A 23,686-nucleotide genomic window follows, 5' to 3' on the forward strand; every position below is an offset into this window, starting at 1 on the left:
AATTATTTTTATATATATACATTTTTTTAATATTGTTAGCTTCTTTTAAAATTCTTTTTAGGTAGAGATGTGTGAAAATCAGGGATATGTTGTAAATATGACTTTGTTTAAATATTTTATGTATATATTTTTAACTATGGAGTCAAAAGATATAAAAGCTGATATGTTAAAGGAACAGGCTTCCCTCCCTCTTTCTTTCAGTGCAGTAATGGCACCGAAGTATGATGGCTTGTCCCACTGTAAGGTGGCTCTGGTGTTTGCTGTGCTGATGGACCTGCTGGGTGTGATATCCCTGCTGCTGGGGGTCTTTGCCCCACTGGAGATCAAAGGCCAAGACTTTGGGGATCTGCTGGTGTACTCGGGAGCTCTGCTGGTGCTGTTTTCCCTAGCAGGCTGGGTCATGTGGTACAGTGGAAACATTGAGGGTCTAACCTCCAAAATAGAGCTTGGTGGAGCTGTGGGTGGAGCTGTGGACAGACTTGCCCGCAACCTGAGTCGCAGGATACGGCTGCCCAGGACCCAAAGCAGTCCGACGTAGGTAGAGAGGCCTCACTGGACCAAAGACTAACTGACTTGAGCTGTCCTTTTTTAGGCAGCAGGCCAGACTGCCTGAGGCAAAGGAGTGTCATTACTGTTTGTCGTTCTCTTTACAAACACTTCCTTTGCTGAAACCACCTCATTTACTTAAAAAAAAAAAAAAAAGATTTGTTATGCTGTTTTCTATAAGGAAAACTATGATAATTTCTTTAATCTTTACCTAATATATAAAAGGAATAATTTATAGAGATTAAAGAGATGAATCTGCAACATTGTCTCCCAGTGCTAATTGAAAATTATTCATTCATTTACTTGTGTCATATTGCTGGACCAGATTATGGCAGCAAAATCACTCAAAGCTAAGGACTGTACATTAACAGCTGAAGGCATTTTAATGACAATAATCATATTTGCACAAGGTTGAGTCAAAACATAGTTTCAAATCTTTTCAAGAAGGATACAGAGCCGCTACGACATCAACATGTGTGCACAAACTGCATATAAATACTGCAAAGGACACTTGAAAGATTTTATCTCCCTTATTTTACAATGAAAAAAAGAACAGAAATCCAAACATAACTGAAATTAAAAGAATTGCACAACATCCAATGGAAGACGGCAAGCAAATAGCCAATTGAGAAAATAAATAATTTTTAACGACAGCTTCTGAAGTTGTTCCTTTAAGCGAGGGGATAGTGGACATATTTTCAATACAGACACCTCAAGCACTGTGGACAGGGGTAGAAATTGAGTTAACACTCATGGCAGGAATACCAAAAATATACAACACAAAAGATGGAGCTTTACAAAACAATAAAATGTCTAATTGTGTTTATGGTGTGAGACCAAAATCCTGTCTCCAGTTCACAATTAACAACAAAGTATGTACACAGCAGCTACGAGAGAAGCCACATCACCAGCTTAAATGTTTTTGATGCATGCACGACTGCTCTCTACATTTTTTTCCCACCAAGTGAGAGAAAAATGTATTATTCAGCTGACAGTCAGCAATACTGCATTGATTTTTAGGGCAAAGGTAAAGATCTATTAGCCACCAGGGAGCTGAATTACTGACCAATTATACAGCAGTGATATAAAATGAGATGAAGGCACACGGGAAGGTTTCACGATCCATTAGGATAATTAGATATCAAAAGATATGTACAATATATATGAGGTAAACAAGTATGAATTGTTATGAATCATATCTTTAAATGGTATTTTATTGCTACCACACTAAGATGTTGGTTCATTTAGTTCCACGAAAGATCCGTTTCAATGCTTTGTTGAGTCTGCTCCATCTTCATCATAGGTGAGAAGCGTGGAACAGTTACCTCCTTTCCATCAATGGAGTGCTGGTGCTGAGGGAACAAGAGAGCTGCCAGAATTCCGGCAGGTTTAAACCTGGGATAAGTTGGGATAAACTGAGTCAGAAGAACTTCTAGCATTAGTCCCTCTCACACTCTCACACAGCTGCTGACATCAGTGGTTCAAACTTCAGGTACAGCAATTAATTTAGTTGGCGTGGCTTCTAGATTGGGCAGCAGCACTGCGCTGAAGGAAAAGGACGTGTGAGATGAAAAAGCTCAGAGTGCAGGGTTAGGCACAGGTGGTGTGGGAGTTTGCCAGATGATCATGTGACTACGTTCAGATCGCTGTGGCGTGGCTTGGGACACCTCTTCCGAGTCATCGCTTGCATCATCTCCTGGAAACAAAGAGGACTTTGTCAGCCTCTAAATAGTCCAAGTAGTGCACAAATGATGTAATAGATGAGACGGACTTAAGTACAGTTTTATTATTCTTCAGCTCACCAATTCGAAAGTTGATGTAGCCCTCTCCTCCACTGAGGATAAGCTGAGCAGTAGTGACATGGCTGCTGCCAGGATTGGTGATCAAACAACCTGACAGGTACGAACATTTTTTGTGGTCACTCAAACACAAAAAAAACATGCATGTGCAATCTGAAGCATCTCTCTTAATTGTTAAGAAGTTACATGTAATGGCTATCCAACTCTTACCGGGTGCAGCAATGATGAATCTGACGACTTGTCTATGTCCATGGTAACACAGCTGGGCAGATGCAGTGGAGCAGTAAGGGATGGAAACATCCTCTGAAGCTGCAGAGAGTTAGTAATATGGTTAATAGTACACTGAGACCATTTATGACCAAATAACTTTAAGTTCCAGGCATTCTTAAGCTAAACATACTTATGGACAAGGGGATGGAGAAAATGGCACCACCTCCTGTGCCCACCCACAAACGGCCACAGATAACAGTGAGAGAGGAGATCTGGAGAGGTGAGAGTGTCAGGAAGGGCTGGCCTGTGGAGAGAGAGAAAACTGGTTAGATTGAAGCTAAAGTGGTTGGTCATAAAACAAAATGTATGTAGAACAAAAATAATCAATAAAATATACACACAGTAGTCTGCATCCCTAATTTCTTTATATTTTCTTCGGAAAATGGGAAAAAGGGGCAGCAATCTATTGAAATGTACATACATGGAAATATTGTATATAAGGCAATAAAGCCTACAAGCTTCAAAGTCAATATTTGGTATGACCACCTTATATGACGACAAATTACAAGAAAGCTTCTACGAGAGTTCAGACTGTGTTGAAGAATAGTCTTCAGGAGTAGTTATTAAGGCTTCTGAAAGGGCCTCCAAAGCTCTCCTTTGAATGTTGGCTGCCTTTTTTTTTTTTTTTTTTTTTAAATTCTTTGATGACCCCACACTGCTTCACTAATGCTGAGGTCCAGGCTCTCGCAAGCCATGTTCCACCATGTATTTTTCTATCCAGCCATGTTTTTACTGCATGTGTTTGGAATTACTGTCATGATGATGAAGCTGCTTCCAATCAGATGCTTTCCAGAGCGTACTGCATCGAGTTCATAATTCCATCGATTTTAACAAGAGCTCCAACACGACTGGCTGAAGTGTAGTCCCAAACCATGACAGAGCCTCCACCATAGTTTACATGGCTGTTGTTGTACCCCTCTCCCAGTTTTCTCCGTACATACAGATGATAATTGGAGCAAGAAATTTAAAATTTGCCTTCATCACTCCATAAGACCTGTTGCCACTGATTTCAATTCCAGTTTTTGTGTAATGTGGCACATTTAGCCTTTCAAATAGCCAATGTCCAAAGAGAAATATCTTCAGAAAAACTATTGCTCAAGACTGATTAAAAAATTACAACAAAGTCTGGCTCTTTGGAAGCAAAATTTAAAGAGATGTATTACTTTTTTTCAGTTACCAAATAAGAACTGATAGTAATAAATGTGCCCATCAACTGTAGTCCATCAACTGATTTTTTTGCTCATGTAGCTGCTCAGTAACAACACTTAAGTCATACATACAGGTATATGTGCTGTAAGTGTGGCACTATGTTAAAGATAAAAAAAACAAAACAAAAAAACCAAAACAGTTTGACTACCTAATGTTTTAGCGACCAAAGCTGCAAAGTCAACTTCCTGTAGTGGGCGTCCTGTGGACCAGTCATACAGCCGGAGGACTGGGTCCAGTCGACAGGAAGTCCAAACCCCACTTCCACCAGCGCACAGGAAGCGAACCTGCTGCTCGCTGCGCTCAGAGACGGAAAATGTTTGCTGTAAAGTAGGATAAGGAATGAAGAGAGTGAGTTAGAGATATGGTTAGAATGAGACACAATAAACAATAATAGTTAGCGTTTCCTCTGTTTCTTACCTCCACCTTCTTGCTTTCAGTGTCTACCACATATATTTTGTTCCAGTATCCCACCCACAAGCGGCCGCCTTTTGCAAGGCAACAACGAATGGGCTGCACGGGGTTTGATCCAAGAGGCATCAAAGAATGTGACTGCAGATTCCAGCCATCTATTAACCACACAACTCATTACATCACTCAGTTATGCAAATCAAACAAAATGAAGAAATTAATTAGCCGAGACAGTTGGATGTAAGTTTGAAACAAATCCATTACCTGTACTGTGTGAGAAAAAAGCCAAAGTCCCATCACCTAAACCAGCAATGACCTGACCCTGTGAATACCTGTGAGAGCGAGTCAACACAAAGCAGATAGTTTTCAATTCTGCTTAGAGACTTCAAGGTAACTCATCTCGTGTTACAACTAATATGCAAATGCAAACCGACAGAACTCACGTGAGAGAATGAACACTCTCAGAGAGGGATACAGACCGCAGACAGAGCCTTCTGCCAGCAGAGGCCGAGTGCACCAGTATACTGTGAGAGAAGGACAATGGGAGAAAGGAGCCAAGGGAAGAAGAGGCAGTCGGTGATAAACTAACAGACAAAAAGCCTTTGAATTGTTTAGATGATATTTACTGAAGTAAACTGCTTTTTCAGCTGGCACTACCTTCCTTCCTGAGTTCCAATCCACACAGTTCCTGCAGTGTTACCTTAAATAACAAGACAGACAGGCTCTGTCAGAGGAAAAGCTGAGTAAGCAATGTTGATTTCCAAGAGTTTCCAGTAAAACAGCACGGTATCAGGGGATAATAGAAGTACAGAATACACTAGACAAGTCATCTGTGGGCAGCTGCTGCAGCCCATTGTACCAGCACTGACCTATGGGAGGCACAGCACAGATGCAGAGGGCAGGAGCTGTGGGAGGGAGGCTGAACTGATCCAGTACTGTGTTGGAGCGTGCTGGATCAATCACTGTAATATCACTGCAGGAGGCAGGGCCAGAAACTACCCACACAGAACACTGAAAAGGGGTGGATATGAAGTTTGAAAAAATGAATGGCATGAACGAACTTGTGCCTAGACAAGTGTTAGTCATGGTTGGGTGATCATAATTAGAGGATGACTGTAGCTGGTTCTTAACTAGGATAATGACAAACTTACTGTGGCTTCGCCAGAGATCTCAGATGGGACTGCGACTGCACACTTGAGCTGAAGGGAACAGAATAAACGAGGAGCCATGTCAAACTGCACCGTAGATCTGATTCACTTAAAGTGACCTATATCATTCTCCTTGGATTATATTGGAGTAGCTTTGAATTCATGGTTAAAAAAAAAATATTTCCATCCATTTTAAAAAAGGTCCCCAAAACCACTGAGTGACATCCAGTGGGGTGGTTCAAGACTTTCGCACAGAAAATAAGCCTCCTTTGAGTGACATTTACCTTGGCAGTGGATTCTTTGTGATCCAGCAGTCTGAGCTGCACTAGAACAGGCACATCTTTAGGCTCAGGTACTGGTTCACTGGAGTCCTACAGTAATTAACAATATTTATTACCAGGGTATTGCTTGTATAGTGATCTGCACAGTAAATATTCATACTGTGCAAAAAAGTCTCGAGTGAAAGCCAGACTTTTTTTTTTTTTCTCCATTGGTGTAGTAAAACAATTAATACAGTAAATAACAAAGACTCATTAACAGCAACGGGAAGCTTTTTATTCCACTGTTTCCCATTTATTGTCTATAACACTTCACTATTTATTTGTAGATTGAAATGTGGTTCTGCTACCTGTGTGTTTGCTAGTGGCAGGCTCCAGCCATGTAACTGCCGCTTTCCCAGAGTTCCCCAAATCTGGGAACGAATTTCTCTGTAGATTTCCCTCTTCCTGACACGCGGTGAAAGAGCAGCAGGAGAAGCAGACCTAGACAAAATGATTCTGGTATTTATCATTAAATACTTTTTTTTTAAAAAGTGAAATAAATAGAGCCACGATAGGAAACAGAGGCTTTACCTTCACTGTTAGTATCTTCCATTTCATTTACTTAATAATTTGGAAAGTGGAAAGAAGTATCCGAGGCAGGTGCAAGAGTTTGGACACTCCTGTTTCAGTACTTAGTGACCTCTCTTGTGGCTGAGGCAAACACTTGTTGTAAATAAATAAAAAGTGTCTATTTATGAATTTCATCCATTTTTTCCAGCTTATCTCTTCTAATTCTGAGATATTCTAAGGCTGTCTTGCACAGCATGCTTATGAATTTCCCACAGATATAAAGGGAACTGAAAATTTTTAATGTCTGATTCTTATTTCACTTGCACTAGCAAGTACCTGAACCCCAAATGTGAATGAAAAATATGTTTTGACAATGAGGTAATCAGCTAGGCCAGACTCTGTAGTTCAGGGGAGACCCCACTGAGATCCAATCTCCATTTTTCTCACTTGTATTTTGTCTAAATCTTTGCACACAACTGGTGAAAAACACATAAGCAGGAGTAACTTATTAAGAAACAGATGCTTACTCAGCCTGAGTTCGACTGATGGTTGGTGGTTGTGGAGAGCCCAGAGCAGAGCGAGTGAGTGATGGGGAAGGTCGCAGAGCTGATATGGAAGCAGGAGGTGAAACTAATGGTTCCTTGGACCGGCCAAAGAAGCGGTTGAATCTTTAATTGAAGAAAAAATGGACAATTCTAAGTATTTTAACCATGAACAAATATACACTTCTTAATTTGAGCCCACCGAATGCCAGGTGCATTTAGTAACACGACAACTCCAAAAGATTTGTCCCTGTCCTGCATTTTAGCTGACGCTTTTTCACTTTTATGTAACGGTTCTCATCTCCTGTTGTTTTCTGCACTTCTTGGCTAATGCTAACTGAATGCTCAGCCAATGTGACTGGACAGATGCAATGATGCTCCTGGACTAACACTGCTATGAAGATGTAGGAAGAACACCATCACAGAGATATCAGATCTTGGGGCTTCCACCACCCACCACTGTTTGGGTTATAAGAACTTCACCATCATCTTAAGGTACAGGAGGATGGGTGTGTAACAAGTCATAAATTGTTTTTTTAAAGAGAGATTACAAAAAGACTTACTTTCTCCAAACACTTGACCTTCTTTCCTCTGAAAATCTCTCCTCCTTTGTTGCTCTAAAGAAAAAGTAATTGATGAGATTGGAAGCAAAGATTTGAGCCACTGATGTTACACAAGTTGTTGTAATCACACTGCAGGTTCTCACATAACGTAACATTTTTTAAATCTTCAAAAGTTACCTGAGTGTCTGACTGTGTCTAATCGCCTCCTGCAGTTCAAACAGACGCTGCTTATACTGGTTCTTCTCCATGACCACGCGAGCCATTTCAGAACGGGAAAAGTTACGCATGGATGCTGGCTGAGACACCTGAAGGGGAAAAAAAAAATTCATCCATCAAGCCATCTATGAGCAGCTAGAAAGGCAGTGAAGACTACACCTCATAAATAGTAGATCACAGCTTACATCAGAATCCTCCGACTGACAAGCTTCCAGTTCTTTCCGAAGTCTGTAAAATAAAGGGCGAGATTATTTTCAGAATGTGTATGTACTAACAACAAAAAAACAGGTTATTTATTAAACAGCTGAACGATCCTCTTCACCTCTTAGTTTCCTCCTCCTTCTCCTTCACCCGCCCCTCCAATCGGGAGAGTGTTTCCCGAAGAGTTTCCACTTCCAGTTTAAGAGCTGAACGCTCATCTGTCAGCTCCACTACCCGAGATATCAAAGCCTTACGAGCAGTTTCAACCAATTCCCTGAGAAAAAGGAAGTATAGCATCAAATGTATAGCTTAGAATTAGGGTGAAAAAAAAAACTGTGGTTAATCATATTAGATAATACAAAGCTTTCTGTTGATATTTAGTGAAGTAAGAAATCCAAGTGTTTGGAAACTCCCCATGTCCTCAAGAAATCACAATGGACTAGTCATAGACAAGGTCGGAGAAAATAAACTGAGGACTCACTGGGTGACTTTCAGTTCCTCATACTGAGAAAGAATCTCCTCAGACTGGTCTACGCTGCCTGAAAACAAATAAGATTAAACTGCGTGAATGCACATGCAAACAGACAAGTACTGAAATTAATACATTTCTAGCCTGTATTAAGGACTATTTAACCCACATTCATGTTCAAGAAGAAATTAGGACATGAGATTTTGCAGAATAGGAAAAGGGGAAGTAAAACTTTGTGAAACACATACTTGAACTTCACATGAGTATAAATAGTCTCCCAACAGAGCCTGATTATTTTTGGATACCAACTTTCTGTCACTTCTTTTGTCTCTGATCATTTTGTGTTTCAAAGAAGCAGCAAAGGTTCTATGTTTGTGACATTTATCTCTTTAAAACTCACAAAAGCAACTCAGGAATGCAGATCTTAACAAAAAAACTTGCATTTACCTCTGACACTGGCCCCTCGGTCTACACTCTCCACATAATCGCGGCTCAGCTCAGACAGTTCAGAGAATACAGAGTCAGTGTTGCGGAGCTCCCACTCTATACTATCCTCGTCCTCTACCTCCTCTCCCTCATCCTTTTTGTCCGCCTCTTCTCTTTTTCCTTCTTCTACTTTGCTCTGCCCCAACTCATTCATCTCCTCCTTGAAGCTGGTCTCCAGTTCACCTTTTAAAGGTTCTTCAGTGTCAGGTTTAACTGGGGTGCTGAAAAATATGGAGGTGGTTGATACAATATGCGTGCAAGCAGATGAATTCAAGTAAACGTTGGCTTAGTCAATAAATATCAAGGTGAAATAAATGAGTTTATGCTTTCAGACTGGTACCTTGCATTTACACAGCCATTAAAATGTGCCAGCTCAGGAGTGGTGTTTATGATGTCAATGACAAACTGATTTGTGGAAGGCTTTGCAGCACTATCGACCTGTTTTTCTTTCTTGGCCATGAGATCTTCCAAACAGGGGGGAACAGAGTTTGAATGTGGTCTTTTAAACATCTGTAAAAGAAAAGAAAAAAAAACAAACAGAAAAAGTAAGCTACATCTTTGGCAAAATCTAGAATTAGAAATTTGCAAGATGGTCATTTTAGGTGCAAAGCCATTTACCTTTTCAGTAACACTGAGTTCTGGCAAGACCTGATGTGACGGAAAGTCAGCATTCCTGGAGCGCACATGATTCCTAAACGCAACAACTCAGTTTATGCTTTTTTTTAATCCTCTGATTTTTCACCATGTTCTTGCAACAGTATTTCTAAAATATATCCGGTGACTTTAAAAAAACAGTTTCCCAGTTAATAATCTTTCACTAATCACTTTCCAGGAAAAATTGCATTTAACAACAATAAAGGTGGAGAATTTGCTAGTATCTTGCCAAATGCAACTGAAAAGCTGAAGTTAACACTACAAAGTAGTTTCAAGTTTTCATTTTCAGTCACATGTGGTATACGCAGTACTTGGTATCCCTTTCATAGTTAAACAAAGAAATACTATCAACCTGCTGTCAGAAATGCCAGAAGCATTCAACATTTGGTTTAACATTACAACAGACTGAGAGTTTTTCATTTTGCGCATGGCCACAACCTACAGGTGATTCACAATAAGTGTGCTGCTATTTAAAGTCTTCCTGTGTGATACTTTATGCAGAATAGCAAATGTGTTTTAGCATAATGTTGAAAAGAACCTTAAAGGAGAATCTCTTTCAGACTCCTTCCTCTTTTCCAAAAGTTCCCGATATGTCAGGGCCAACTAAAAAAAGAAAAGCAAAGAACATCAGCTACATGTAAGAAACCTGACGACTTAAGAATAAGACAGTGGTTACTGAGCATACGCATTGAGGCTAACCAAAAATATCTGACCTTGTTGTGGGTATTTCTCAGTGCGCTCAGTTCTCTACTGAGATTTGCCTTCTGTTCCTCCAAGGCGACCACTGCAGAACAGAAACGCATGTAAGAACAGAATACAGTCTAGACAACGAAAACTTTAAAAACTTAAGTTGCTCTTTGGCATTTATTCCTGATGCACATCAGTAAGCCACAACTTTTAAACCACTGACATTTGAAGTGAAAATTGTGTTCTGTGGGAAAACTTTGCACCTTCACTTGTATTTTTGTGTAATGTGATCTATTCCAGGGCAATGTCCTCTACCATGCCAAAGTAAAATTGTCCAGAAATGGCTAGAGAAACACAGAAAGACAGGACTGATGCTGCCTTTAAACCTCCCAGATCCTGAAGACCTGGGGGATGTTGGAACAAGCCTATTCCATTGTGCAAACCAGATTCAAATGTCCATCAATCCACCTTATTCCTTCTGTCATGAGGTGAGAGGCAAGATAAACCCTGGACAAGTCACCAGTCTGTCGCAGGGGTCACATATAGAGACAAACAACTATTCACACACCTATAGACAATTTTGAATCAGCAGTTAAGCTAACATGCATATCTTTGGACTGTGGGAGGAAAGAGTCACAGGAAGAACTTGCAGATGGCACCACCATGTCACCCCTGGATGGCAAACCCACACAATCTGCTGCTAACCTCATTGTGTGTGACTCTCTGTACACAGCAAAGACAGGATAAACTCAAAAGAAAAAACAGAAATGAAACTAAACAACTAAACGTCCTGGAGAAAACTGTGCAAGAGAGCCACACTCACCCTAACTCTGATTAACATGTTAAAATTATAACCCCTGAGTAGTCATTACTGCATTGTTACTGCATGAATCTAAGACTTTATTTTGACCTGTACAGTTGTGCTGCTGTCATGTTGACAGTATCTGTCCACAGACATATGAACACCAGCTAAAATCCTGAATTGCCTTTGTGGTAGCTTCTACTACAGCAGAGGTTTCCAGAAACATATTTTATCAACAGAGACCGACGTACAGGGTCAAAACAATACCAGTGACATTACTGTTGCTGGTAAATATTCAAATACGCACGCTGATCCGCTTGCTGTCTTGCTTTCTTCTCTAGATCTCGCTCTCGCCGTTCTCGCTCCTTTTCCCTGCCCCTCATGGCTCTCCTCTCCTGTTCAATTTGGTCATCCAACTCAAGATACCTCTTAAGAAAAGAAAAAGAATTGAACAGTGAAACGCCTGCTTTTACAATAAAACCTGCAACAGCACACCTTCACAGTATCATGACTCACCTCTTGACTTTCTTTCCTCAGTGTTTTCTCTGCATGATATCGCTCGAGCAGCTCTTCTCGTTCCCCTTTCTCCCTCTCAGCCTCTTCCTCCCTGTCCCTCAGCTGTGCTTTGCAGCTGGCCAGGCCCTCCAGTACCCACACAAATATGGGTACCAGAGACTCCACCACGCTTTCACCATGGATCTCAATAACAGTCTGTGATAGAGTAAAGCAGCAGAGAGAGAAAACAGGTATCTGTGATCACATGAAAATAATATTTCCACCCAGATCAACATGACATATTGTTCTCATTCTTACCTGTAGTTCTGAATACAGCTTTCCTGCCTCTTCACTCACAATGTTTGGGTCCGGTTCCACCTCCCCGGTCCCACAAAGCACTCTCTCACTGTACTCCATCAGCCAAAGATTTTTTTTCTTTTTTTCACTACCTCTGCTGCCACACAGTTGCCAAAAGCTCAAAACCAAAAGCAAACAGATCTGTGAGTCGATGGTGTGTTACAGTTTCTCACTAACAACTCGTTTGTCTAGGTTCTTAACCTTTCTCCCAACACCAGCACCTCCCATTCTCCACATGTTCATTCATACAGCAGCATCCTCGAAGACTTTACTTTCTATAGAAGTTATCTGATGTCTGGAGGTTTTTAGAGTCCATCCTGCATAAAAAAGGAAGGAAAATGTCATGTCACTTTCTACAGAGGTGATTTAACTGGAAGTGCACTGTCAGCTGTTCTGTCCATTTTCCCTTTTCAGCATTACTATAACCTTGGAAGTGACACAACACAATCATTTGGTTTTCTTGTATTCTGGTATGATTCTTTGAAATTTTTTGAGACCATGAAGCAAGCTATTGGGTTTTGATCTTTGTTCTTTTGAAATAAGAAAAGGAAGCCATTCCCTGGTTTTGGTGTATTTTCTACTTTTTAAACGTTTTGTTTTGCACTTTTACTCAGGTAAAACGTCTACTTTCACACCAAATAAATTGATCTTGATCTAAAATAGTTTCCCCAGTAGTTCAACCTTTGCTTCTATAATTTAAAAAAAACTTATAAATCACAACTAAACAATAGATACCTATAGTTATCTACAGCACAAGACACAACTATGTTCTGTGAACTAGCAAACAGAGCAAAGAATCACATACTTCATATTTGACTTTAAAGTCGAGTTGTGTGCTTCAAACAACTGCTGACATTTCACCTCAGTACGGAGAGGCTTTCTGTTAATTATTTATATGGATCTAATGAGGATAATATCATATCATATCATATCATATCATGCAGGGGCAGACCAAGTGACCTCCTGTGTGCGTTTTAAAAAGCTCCACAAATAGCACCAACTAAGCAAACATGACAGACTATGACAGCGATAGGTTTTGTTCGTCGACCCTTACTCTAATTAGCCTCTCGGTAAGCATTACTAGACTTAACAGACTCGAATCGGCGTACTGTATAAATAAGTAAGAAGCCTGACAGTGGACACCTTGAGAGTTCGTTAGCAGTAGGTTCACAAAGTTGAAATCTAGCCAAAAACAAAGCCGTGTTTCTTCAGTTGTTCGGCTGTCGTTTTACAAACTTACCTTAGCGCCTGATTTCCTCACAACTTTCATTTTACTGCCGCAAAATAAGGAAACTTCAGCCGTCTTTTTCTTCGGGACGATATCAATTACACATAAACGAGTTTAAAGAAGGGGGTGTTGCTCGAATTTGACGTGCGCAGACATGTCCTCAGATTGACCAATCAGAGCGCTGTAACTGTTTCCTCTAACCAATAGACGGTTAAAGGGGCGGGATATGGTTAGTTTTGTTTTCGAGAGGAGGAAAAAAACGGTTTCCTGAAACCTGCGCGACGACACGTGACCAAGGAGTTTGCAGCGGACCGTCAGGTGATCTGAGGAAACCACGTCTGAATCCGATACCTGTCGAAATACCTTACATGCCTGAGATCTAGTTAATCTCTTTTCCCATGTTGCAACAAGTGGTTGGAACAGTTTACCGCGATATTTGTGAGCGAATCATTAAAATAAAAATATTACAAATGTGAAGTCAAATTAAAAAGGCGAAAGAGATGAAGTGTCTTTAAGGGATATTTGTGCAGGGATCTCTTTCCTAGTGACATGGGGAAAAACAGTCATGCAAACTTGTTAAATATTACACCGACGAAACTAAAGTAAAACTACGGCAAACCTGCAAAAGCTAGAACTGTCGTAGCATAAAGTACAGTTAGTTTTCCTTCCAGTAGATGGCGATATCAGACTCTCAAAAAAAAATTTAAATACTTAATGTTTAAGGAAAATGTGCTTAAACTGAATGTGTATCAGTCAGGTACATTTAATTGGACTCGATTTTATTAAATTTAACTTTTAACATTGTTCTTATGTAACAAAACTAAAGGGAAAATGTACATGTAAGTACTGGTCCCTCAGTACATATCATGTTCATTGTACGTGGTTAGAGCTTTTTGTTTGTTTGTTTTGTTGTTTTTGTTTTCTCATAACTTTTTAAATTTGCTTATACAAGCATAACAGAACTTTACACTTCCTCAGTGTCAATGAAAATAAGCTACGGAAGGAAAAACAAAGTTTTTCAGAGTTTTGTCCTTTTTTGGGGGGGTGGGGAGTATCATATCTGTAGGATGTCCATCATGCAGCTACCTTCACTTTAAAATGCTCGCTCCATGAACCTTAACAGGTAAATTATATTTTACAAGGTAAATTCAGAAAAAATTAAATTAATACATTTAAACTGTCATGTTAGACAGTCACAAAAACCTAATATCTGAAGTCCTGTCCCTCTTTTTGTCAGAAGATAGTCAGCGTTACTATACAAACATTTTTAATTGTGCTAGCCTCCTAGCTAGCTGTACAGGATTAAAATAATTTGTTGAATAATTCAATCAAATAGCAAATTTTAGAGTTGACTAAAACAAAATGACTTTGTGACTTTGTGTTCCACGAAATTGCCATGATATGGTCATTTTCTTTGACTAAATAAAATATTGATAAAAACAACCTGAATTACATATCATTACATATTACGTATCAAGTATTCCATTGCTTTTGTTTTCTTTTTTATGCTATTTGTAATATTACATTAATTTTCTAAACTTTGTTTTGCACTAAGTTAGCTTAACTGTCCCTGTCTAGCTAACATATTCTTGCTAACATATTGTTGCTATGTGTTATACTTTTCTGTAGGTTGGTGGGTGACCAATGTGTTATTTAATAGTTAAATTATTTACTGTGGTGGGTTTTCTGTGGGTCTTACTGGTGATATAGTTTCTTTTTCACTTTTTTTTCTTTTCAGGTCAGTGAGCAGCAAAGACATATGGGCACATCACATGAGAAGCACAGGTCTAAAATATAACATTTATTTTGTAATTTATTTATTCTTGTTACAGTAGCCAAAACATTAAACATATCATATAATAAAACATCATAAATCAAGCAGGAAAGCTCAATAAAATCAAATATGATATGACAGAAAATATAAAATAAAGGACCCCAGTGAATACAAATCTAAGAAAAATAATATACAATTTAAAATTATATTTAGCATTTCATTGTTACACACAGTCCTGAGACTCCCAAAAAAGAATTAACTTCTTTTCTGTGTATTAGTAACTCCAGTGCTTTTTATAGGCTACCTTACTTCTGTTGGTCTACATTTATGAATCATGCTCACTGTGATTTGTAAATTTATCTGGTTTCTAGTAACTTTAACTAAACCCTCAAATGAAATTTGTGGTGCTTAAAGTTAAAAAAAAAATCATAAAAGGCAAAATACTCAGGATAATGTAGCTCAGGATAATCCCTATATCTGATCCTAAAAGATACATAGACAGGGAGGTCTCTGTTATCCCAGAAACATTGTGAAAGGCTTTGGGTTATCCTCACTAACCAGTGTTTCTATAAAGATGTCATTCTGCTAAGTTTTTAATATCACGTTTGGGTGCAAATACAAAGCCTAAAAGGTATCTGAATGCATGGGACCCACTAGGTTTAAATGAGCAATATTCTGTATTCTGTTATAATAAAAACCCGTCTCTCTCTTCCTTTTTTGAATCTCTCACATTTTACCCAGTCCATTTATTGCATTCTCTGCATGCTCTGTGCACACGTTACAAGCTGCAGGAGTGAAAAAAATAATGGCATTATAAGAAAAATAATTAGTGGGATTAAACATTTATTTTTATAATTTTAATTAAGTGTAATTAGCACAATGTGCATAATGTAGTAGAATAGTGTTACATTATTGGCTTGTTATTACGAATGTGACATGAACCACTGCTCAAGACAAAACTCATTTTAATTGCTTTTCTCTTTTTTTTTAGATTTACAAAGCAACAAGTCATAAGCAGCAATAACATATGTTGATCATTAAAAAGAACTTTGCCAGCCTACACGGTTCAATTAGAATGCAAAACTACAATATTAGTGTGTAAAATGTTAATGACTATAAGTTGAAATAAAATGCCTCAAAATTGAACAACTGCATTTCTACATTATTTAGATTAAAGATACATAATAAGTAGTGGTACAGAGTTGGGTTGACATGGAGATAATTTCTTTATAAAAGATCAGTGATTTTTTTTCCTTAATGTCTGTCATTAAACACTGTTTATACTGTGACTTTTTTTATTACTCTATCACTCTCTACCAGAACTTCTTTCCCATGCTGTCTCACTTCTTTTGTCATCTGTCTTTTTCTCCTGGTTAGGAGGTGAAATGTCGCCACACCCGCAACCACCACAAAACTGAGGGCCAGAATCACAAGCCCCAGCCCCAGCAAATGAGAGGTTCCCCCTTTATAGAAGTTCAGCTGGTCCCACAGCCCCACAGCCAGGCAGCTGAAGCCGATGAGAGTTCCCCAAAATCCAAAAGCCAGCATGCAGGATCCACAAGACAGTTCAACGCCTCCAGTAACCACAGTGACGCCTGCCACTGACACAACTCCTCCTGGTAAGGTCACGGTTTCCGATTTAGATCCATATCTCACAGTAGAGGTGAGATCTGTTAAAGTTGAAGGATCAAGGGCTTCCATCTTGGACGCCATGGTCTGTTTTTATTGCTTGGTAGATGGCCAAGAGGGCTTTTTACACGCAGCTTCTTCTCTCTTCTTTCTACAATATCACGCATAGTCTTGATTAGAAAAAAACAAACACTTTGCATTCATGTCTGGTGTCAGTTATGCAGCTTCAAGTTTAAAATAAATCATCCCAAGCTGTCGGTATAAACTTTATATAATTATATACTGTGTCAAATTCCCATCAGTGTGTTTGAGCTTTCCTTGAAATAACTGAACCTGTTTAGGCAGGCAACCAGTAGAAAACGTCCAGAGCTTAGGATCTGTATTTTTTTTTATGATAGCTATACATGTTATACACATTTCCTGAAATAGCCTTAACTGATGACCTATGTTTATTTTGTGGCTGTAAAGTATAATATGCATCGACCAATTCACTGCAGGCTCAGTTAATTAAATGTAAACTAGCTCAGTACACACCTTTTTAAAAGAATGAGCATTGTTTTAGTCTGATAATCGAAACAACCTTTCACACACGTGTTTGTCCACGTCAGGTTTTCTACCAGTATTTGTAACTGCATATCTTTACTTTTTTAATGCAATGGACCTGAATATTAGGGTGTAAAAGCTTTTTATTCTAGAAATACAAATTAATTGTTAATATATTTTTAATTTTAGACAGCCAAAAAAGTCCTTTTTTTTTTTTTTTACATTCAAAGTATAACATTTCTTACCTCAGTCTTGATCCAGGAGCTTAGACGTCAGAGGAAACTTTGTAAAAGTGAAGGTCCTTAAATAAAGTCTGAAAGTAAAATTATCTTTTAAATATGAAACTCTCTATGATTAGACACTAAAGGCGCTCCTGACTTCTCTCTGGACAGTGGGTGTAGAAATAAGTGCTTTTCTGAAATACATCACCTACTCAAGGCCTTGCAAAATTGTGGACGCAATCATCAAGACTGCCGCCACAGCATGTTTGTTCCCCTCTTTCCTTGTGTATAGTAGGAAGCTGTCGTCTGTCATTACGCGTCATTATGAGCCATTACCAGATATTTATCTGGAAACAACTCCCTTCCTCCTTTCCTCTTGCTTTCAGTCTTAAGATTTGAGTTGCGTCCCACCAAGGCACTGTTTGGACTGAGATTGTTTTTTTTTTTTCTTTAAACATTTTCCTGTTTGGCATTCCTATTTCTCCAATTATTGTCTCAGTGCTCTTACATCTCAAACTTTTGACTCGTACTCAACTTTGAAATGTTATCGGGGCGTTTTAATCCTGAGCCTGTCTATATTAAAACAGAACTATAGGTCAACACAAATTCAAGTTATACAAGATTAATTTCAAGACAACCTTGTTTCAGAGATCTGTTACCAAATGTAGAAAGTAATTAATAAGGCCGATCCTTCATTGACACATTAAGTGTTGCAGATTTATAGAGTACGTCAGCACTGACGTTTCACAGGTCAGTGCTGTAACACATGCGACGCTTGATACGGCCCATTAATACCATATAATGCTGCCAACCAGGAGGTTGTCACTGACCTAATTGTGGATATTTATAGTCATGTTATTTTCTGATACAATTAAACCTTTCAGTTTTCATTGTTTACGTTACTGTATGTGCATGTGTTCCTGCCTGTGAAAGAAATACAGATTTAATGTTGCAAAGCAATGTTAAAACTTCTTTCATAAAGTTCTGACACTGTCAGAATCATAATTAATCTAAGATGCCAAACACCCATGTTACCGATATTTTTACACACTCTCTCCCCCGAGTGGAAAAACATCTCAAGAGTAGCCACAAATCCTTGCTCGTTCTGGCTCTAGCAATTAGCCCAAACAAGAGTAGAGATCACATGTCAGGGATTGTTCTGTAGAGAAGGGGTAAGTCAGTTGACCGTCACCCTTATAGGATGAAGGCGGGGGTAATTGGCTATTCTCTGGCTTGTGTAGGAGAGGGCGGTGCTTGACTAATCTAGTTAGCAAATTATAGTTTAAACATAAAAAATGAATTATTGATTATCATACAGGGAAATACATGTCCTAAATATGATAAGTGCATGCTGCTTTCATCTCTGGTGTTTATGTGTCTTTCTTATATATGTGCATAATTCATGAAGTCTCCTTTACACATGCTATGTTGGTCTGAAACAACACCTAAGACAATCAAGATAATACTTTCTCTCTAATCAAAGTAGACACAAAGTAAACAGACTAATGACGTAAATGTGGCAGCCAAAGTGTCATGAAGTTAGTTTGTTGTACTGATAATTACCAGATAGCCTCCAATGACAACATAGCTGTTAGCAATTAATATGGAAACATGAAGAAAAAGTAGATCGGAGCTGAGTTACAAGAGACTAGACAGAAAAGAGTCTGTATCAGAAAAAAATTCAAGTGAAGTCATCAGTGTGTGTTTTGTTAGTGTGCAATTCAGAAAGCCTTTAAAACATGAAAGTATCTTATGGCAGAGAAAAGAGAATTTAAGTCATGTCTGCAACTATTAATGTTGAGATTAAAGAAATTCATACAGTCAAAAAACATCTAAAAAAAAATCAATGTTTATCTGAGTAATATAAACCTAAACTAGTGACTCAAAGGAAAGCAGTACTGTAGGACAGGAAGGAGGTAGTGCACAGACGGGGTCAGCAGTGACAGGGATATTAAGGGCGCAGGTGGGATTGGACGTAGACGTGGGTTGCTGAGGGAGTTAAAATTGCCTGGACAGATGGTGGAGTGGCTTTCGGTGCTCAATCAAACCTATTGAAGGTCATAACTAAAACAGCAGACATAATTTTAGGAAAACCCACCTGAAGCTTTGTTCAGAGTTTGCTAGAGAGCACCTACTCACCTTTCGTTGAGTTTACCAAAGTAACGTTTGGCTCCCAGAGTGAAATGTAACTTACAGTTAGTTGCACTAAAGTTCTGTTTATCGTTTCATATTCAGCAATTTAGTACTAGTATATTAGTGGGTACAACACTAACAGGGATAAATTGATTCCCAGAGTTCAGAAGTAATTTAGCAGGTGTATAAATGTACACTAGAGCTTTCCGGACTTTTCAAACAGACAATAGATAAAATTAGGATCTGGGGTTGCAATTTGGTCAAATGCTCATCCACCTTAAATCCCGCATTAACAGACTTAACCTAGTCAACTCCTGTAGGACGTGCTTTCCCCGCCCGCCTATATCTTTCACTGTCTTACTGTCGAGAGAGACACTCGATTCCTCAGTCATCATCTGCTCACACGACACACAGGTAAGGTTTCTGCACATTTTGCACATATTAACAAGCAAGTTGTTATTAATTTACAGTTCAAGTGAATTATATCACAATTCTAAACTATATTTCAGATTTCTGCTTGGTTTTTGACATCGAGAGAAGACATCAAGCCAGTAAGCAATAATAGTTTGGAAAAAGAAGAGTCATTTTACAGAAGAGAAGAAAGCCTATCAAGTGGCATATCCCAGTCAAGCAGTTTAACACATTGTGAAGATATTAAAAAGAAACTACAATGGGAAACGCAACCAGTAGCGCACTATCAAAGGAGATCCTGGAGGACCTGAAGCTCACCACAAAATTTACCGAGCAAGAAATCTCCCAGTGGTACGAGAACTTTCAGAAGCAGTGTCCATCAGGACGCATCTCACCGGAGGAGTTTGAGGAAATCTATGGCCGCTTCTTCCCTGACAGTGATCCTAAGAGCTACGCAAGGCATGTGTTTCGCTCCTTTGACACCAACGATGACGGCACTTTAGACTTCAAAGAGTACATCATTGCACTACACATGACCTCCACTGGGAGGACAACCCGAAAACTGGAGTGGGCCTTCTCCCTGTTTGATGTAGACAAGAACGGATACATCACCAAGGCAGAAGTGAAAGAAATATGCCAGGTGAGGGGGGCTCAGTTTATAAAAGTGACATTGATGAATGGATGCGTGGCTTTAATGGTTCTAGTGTGAACCATTAATGTTAATGTTAACTCATATCCCGTCAGAAAGAGATTCATTTTAAAATTGATCTTTTTTTCTTATTCTGGTTTTTATTAATCCCCAAGCCCCAAAAAACCTAAAGTGTTATTTTTCTTTCACTATAACAACTTTGTAAATCAGAAGTTCAAACTATTTTCTCAGTCGTGGTTTCAGTGAGGAGGGAATGAAGATATGGATAAAATTTACAGGATTAACTGACATAACGCAACATAACGCAAAACCTTACGTTAATGCCTGTTATTGAATCTAATGTTTTTGCTTTTTTTCTATGTTTAATTGGTTTAACTCTGTGACATTAGCTACTGAGGTCAACTAGCAGTGATAATGGATTATTTTGTTAGGTTATCTCCTTATTTTGTCCACGTTCTGCAAAATCCATTAAAGCTGTGTTGCTGTTAACTAAGAATTTACTATTCTTCTCATGGTATGTAGGTCTCAGTCTTAATTGGCAGCCCTATTAGCCAGTCTATTTGAGCCTAAAACTCCTGATAATCTTGGCGATTACAGGTTTAGCCTGCAGACAATATAGAGAGCCCTATTCCTGAGCAGAGCTACTCTTAAGTTCCACTCCTAAACAAGAGTATACTCATCATCTCGAGTCTAATCCACGACTGTTTTACTTGTGAGACTGCCACTGTAGACTGACGACTGTACTATAATAAATGTTCTGTAACTCCGTCTTATGGAGGTTTTACACTTTTCTATATTCTGTCTTCGGACAAATGATATAGAATTGTAAGAGGTTTAGACAGATCAGCCAAGAATCCAGCTGGCATTGTAATGGGATTGAATTCCTGGCCAACTGGCTTGAGTCCATAAGCACCATGTTTACAGCACACTGCATAAAATAGCTGCATTTTAAAGCCCTGATAGCAGTTCAAAAACTTACTATAAGATGAGATTCTTTCCGGTCTGTAAAACACTGAGGTAGAGGTCGACATATACAAATTTACTGTGTGGTAAAAGGATACACCGCCATTTTCCAGAAAGTATTCTTATGTAATGTATAAATAATATGTTAAATTAGAAAACATAAGTGAAAAAGGTGGAAATGCCCCAAAACCAGCCCGCAAGTACACTGTTCTGACAGGGTAGACAAATGCTTAAAGACTGCAAGTGTGATTTATTTTAAGGAAACCAGCTGATTAATTTTATTTTTATGACTTCACAACCTTGATGTCTGTCAGCATAGATCACAGTCTGAAGTCTAAACTCTACTGACCATAACATCAGAGGAGGGGCGAGATTGAGGGTTAGTCCAGGGAAAAGAGATGACATCTTGGTGTTTGGCCTGTGGCCTGAGTCTTGGCACTAATCCATGTTAATCTAGGTGTCTTAAATGTGGGAGATGAGTGCTCCCTCTCTAAGTGGGACACAAACTTAAAGGCCTGAACCTAAAGTGCACACTCAGGAGGTTTACACTCAGTTAGTCATTTAGCCCACTGCAGATCAACTATTTCTGAGAGATGACAGGAGAGTTGCCCTATGAAATGCTGTAGCTTGTTTGAATATTTATGTATTCATAATAAAAGGACTTTGCAATTTGTATAAATAGTCTGTTTAAACTTAGAACTAGGTGTATTTGGAGGAAAGATTTGCTAGAATTTTTAACTGTTGAGAACAAAAGGCAGTCCTCATAAAATAAAATAAAAAATACTGGCCGCCATATTTTCACTTCAATACTAGTAACTCCAAATATATAAGATATTAATTAATTAACTGAAGAAGGCTGTTAGTGTCCTCAGTTTTACTACTGCTTACATATTCTTTGGTCTGTATCCATCTGCTTTATGTACTGTGCTGGTGATGAGAGAAATGATGCAGCATTACTATCCATCTTATACCCAACCCCCTCTCAGGCCTTGTTTAAGCTGATCCCCAAAGAGGACCACAGCAAACTGCCAGAGGATGAGAACACACCCGAGAAGAGAGCCAACAAGCTGTGGGGCTACTTTGAAAAGAAAGACAATGGTAGGACGTGTAGTGGTAGTGCTTCTGCTCAGAGGGAGATAATATCAATGGAAGCCCCTGCTATTTTTCTTTAGCTGATGTTCCAGCATCCTGTGGGGGAGATTACATTTTACAATCAGCTGTTTGGCTTAACAGTAATACAAGTATTAATCCACCTGGGGGCAAGTCTCCACTTACAGGATCACTTGTGTCACGCAAGCTTTATTACAAATCATTGGCCCAAAAACATCTTAAGTTATACATCACATGATACTGTATACCGAGCACACGAGATAAGAACATGTTGTTTAGATAACAATAATCCATCCTTGTGTTATCTCACTCTCCTGGCTTGTTTTGTATTTATACGTTTCTTGTCTTAACTCCTTATTTTCTCCTCCCTTCACAGATCGACTGGCTGAAGGAGAGTTTATTACAGGAGTGATCGAAAATGAGAACGCAATGCGTCTGATCCATTACGAACCAATAAAACATTAAATCCCTTCTCATTCCTACGTTTCTCCTCTTTGCACCCTTTTCTGTTTTTTATTAAACTATTTTCTCTTTTTTTTAAACACACTTTTCCCTCTTCTTCCTCTCTCTGTATCAGATGTTTTCTCTATCCCCTTCCTTAAATAACCTGGCCCCTTTGTAAATAAGCATTCCTACAGTTTCTGTACATTTGTGTGTTACACATACTTATACACATTAAGTATCATACTTAATTATTAGCTTGTTATGCTTTTTCTTGTCTTTTAGAAATCTGAAATGTCCTCCAGTATTGTAATTTACTCACTTGTACAAAAAAATTAAAGATTTTCTCATTCATCTGGGCTTTGGAAATCTATTTATCTTATCTCTCCTGGAATACAATTAAATCTCCTTTGACCTAGAAACATACTGCATATTATAATGCTGGTGGTTGATAAAAATTTTCACTTTAGGTTTTAAGTTTTCAGTTATATTAATCCCTGACAGTAAATCCAGGATTATCTCAAATGTATAACCTACAAAAATTAAAGGTAAATTTAAGTACTTGTTTTTGGCTTTTGTAAAAAAACAAAAAAAAACAAAACTCGGTACTTATACAATTTTATCTCAAACATAGTATATGACAGGAACTAAATGCAGTTTTTTAGAGCGTTGTTTTCCTGAAACTGGTGTTTCGGTGTTGCAGATATTAGTGTGTGCAGGCATTTCTTTCCAACTTTCATCCTGACCCCCCACAAGCTGCTCCTCTCTTGCTTCACTCTCCTCCCTCTATTCCTCCTCCTTTCCATCCAACTCGGGATTACTGGTTTACACATAATCTTCTGTTCAACATCAGAGAGCAGACTTTTCAAAATCTCTGTAATCTTTCCATCTCTATGGGTTTG

The 23,686-nt window shown here is 38.7% G+C and overlaps 2 protein-coding genes and 1 long non-coding RNA gene across 7 annotated transcripts; 1 reads left to right on the plus strand and 2 right to left on the minus strand.

The window, feature by feature from the left end:
• Positions 1–910: 910 nt before the first annotated feature.
• Positions 911–13,068, minus strand: si:dkey-17m8.1 (C-Jun-amino-terminal kinase-interacting protein 4). Its single transcript, XM_005455390.4, has 28 exons — positions 12,923–13,068; positions 11,644–11,999; positions 11,347–11,541; positions 11,138–11,258; positions 10,055–10,125; positions 9,880–9,944; positions 9,306–9,378; positions 9,028–9,197; positions 8,649–8,908; positions 8,214–8,271; positions 7,854–8,006; positions 7,717–7,759; positions 7,493–7,620; positions 7,316–7,369; positions 6,738–6,878; positions 6,009–6,141; positions 5,665–5,751; positions 5,384–5,431; positions 5,102–5,243; positions 4,890–4,932; positions 4,676–4,756; positions 4,497–4,564; positions 4,242–4,390; positions 3,973–4,144; positions 2,746–2,859; positions 2,556–2,654; positions 2,349–2,438; positions 911–2,242 (listed from the first exon to the last, which is right to left on the minus strand). The coding sequence occupies exons 2-28, from the start codon at positions 11,740–11,742 to the stop codon at positions 2,124–2,126; spliced, it is 2,976 nt and encodes a 991-aa protein (XP_005455447.1). The 5' UTR covers positions 11,743–11,999; positions 12,923–13,068; the 3' UTR covers positions 911–2,123.
• Positions 13,069–13,103: 35 nt separating this feature from the next.
• On the plus strand, positions 13,104–23,138 carry rcvrn2 (recoverin 2). Of its 5 annotated transcripts, none has more exons than XM_025911476.1 (7): positions 13,134–13,228; positions 14,649–14,695; positions 16,062–16,303; positions 19,507–19,624; positions 19,720–20,261; positions 22,220–22,331; positions 22,720–23,138. In XM_025911476.1, the coding sequence occupies exons 5-7, from the start codon at positions 19,881–19,883 to the stop codon at positions 22,806–22,808; spliced, it is 582 nt and encodes a 193-aa protein (XP_025767261.1). In that variant the 5' UTR covers positions 13,134–13,228; positions 14,649–14,695; positions 16,062–16,303; positions 19,507–19,624; positions 19,720–19,880; the 3' UTR covers positions 22,809–23,138. The 5 variants fall into 5 exon arrangements, with proteins under 5 accessions (XP_025767263.1, XP_025767261.1, XP_025767262.1 ...); XM_025911475.1 differs by lacking the exon at positions 13,134–13,228 and adding an exon at positions 13,934–14,033; XM_025911478.1 differs by lacking the exon at positions 14,649–14,695 and having other exon boundaries at positions 13,104–13,228.
• Positions 16,410–19,491, minus strand: LOC109204153 (uncharacterized). The gene is made up of 2 exons (XR_002063709.2): positions 17,102–19,491; positions 16,410–16,464 (listed from the first exon to the last, which is right to left on the minus strand). It is a non-coding gene; the product is annotated as an uncharacterized LOC109204153 (long non-coding RNA).
• Positions 23,139–23,686: the final 548 nt, after the last annotated feature.

The sequence above is a fragment of the Oreochromis niloticus genome, linkage group LG11 (genome assembly GCF_001858045.2).
Source record: "Oreochromis niloticus isolate F11D_XX linkage group LG11, O_niloticus_UMD_NMBU, whole genome shotgun sequence".
NCBI classification, from domain to species: domain Eukaryota; kingdom Metazoa; phylum Chordata; class Actinopteri; order Cichliformes; family Cichlidae; genus Oreochromis; species Oreochromis niloticus.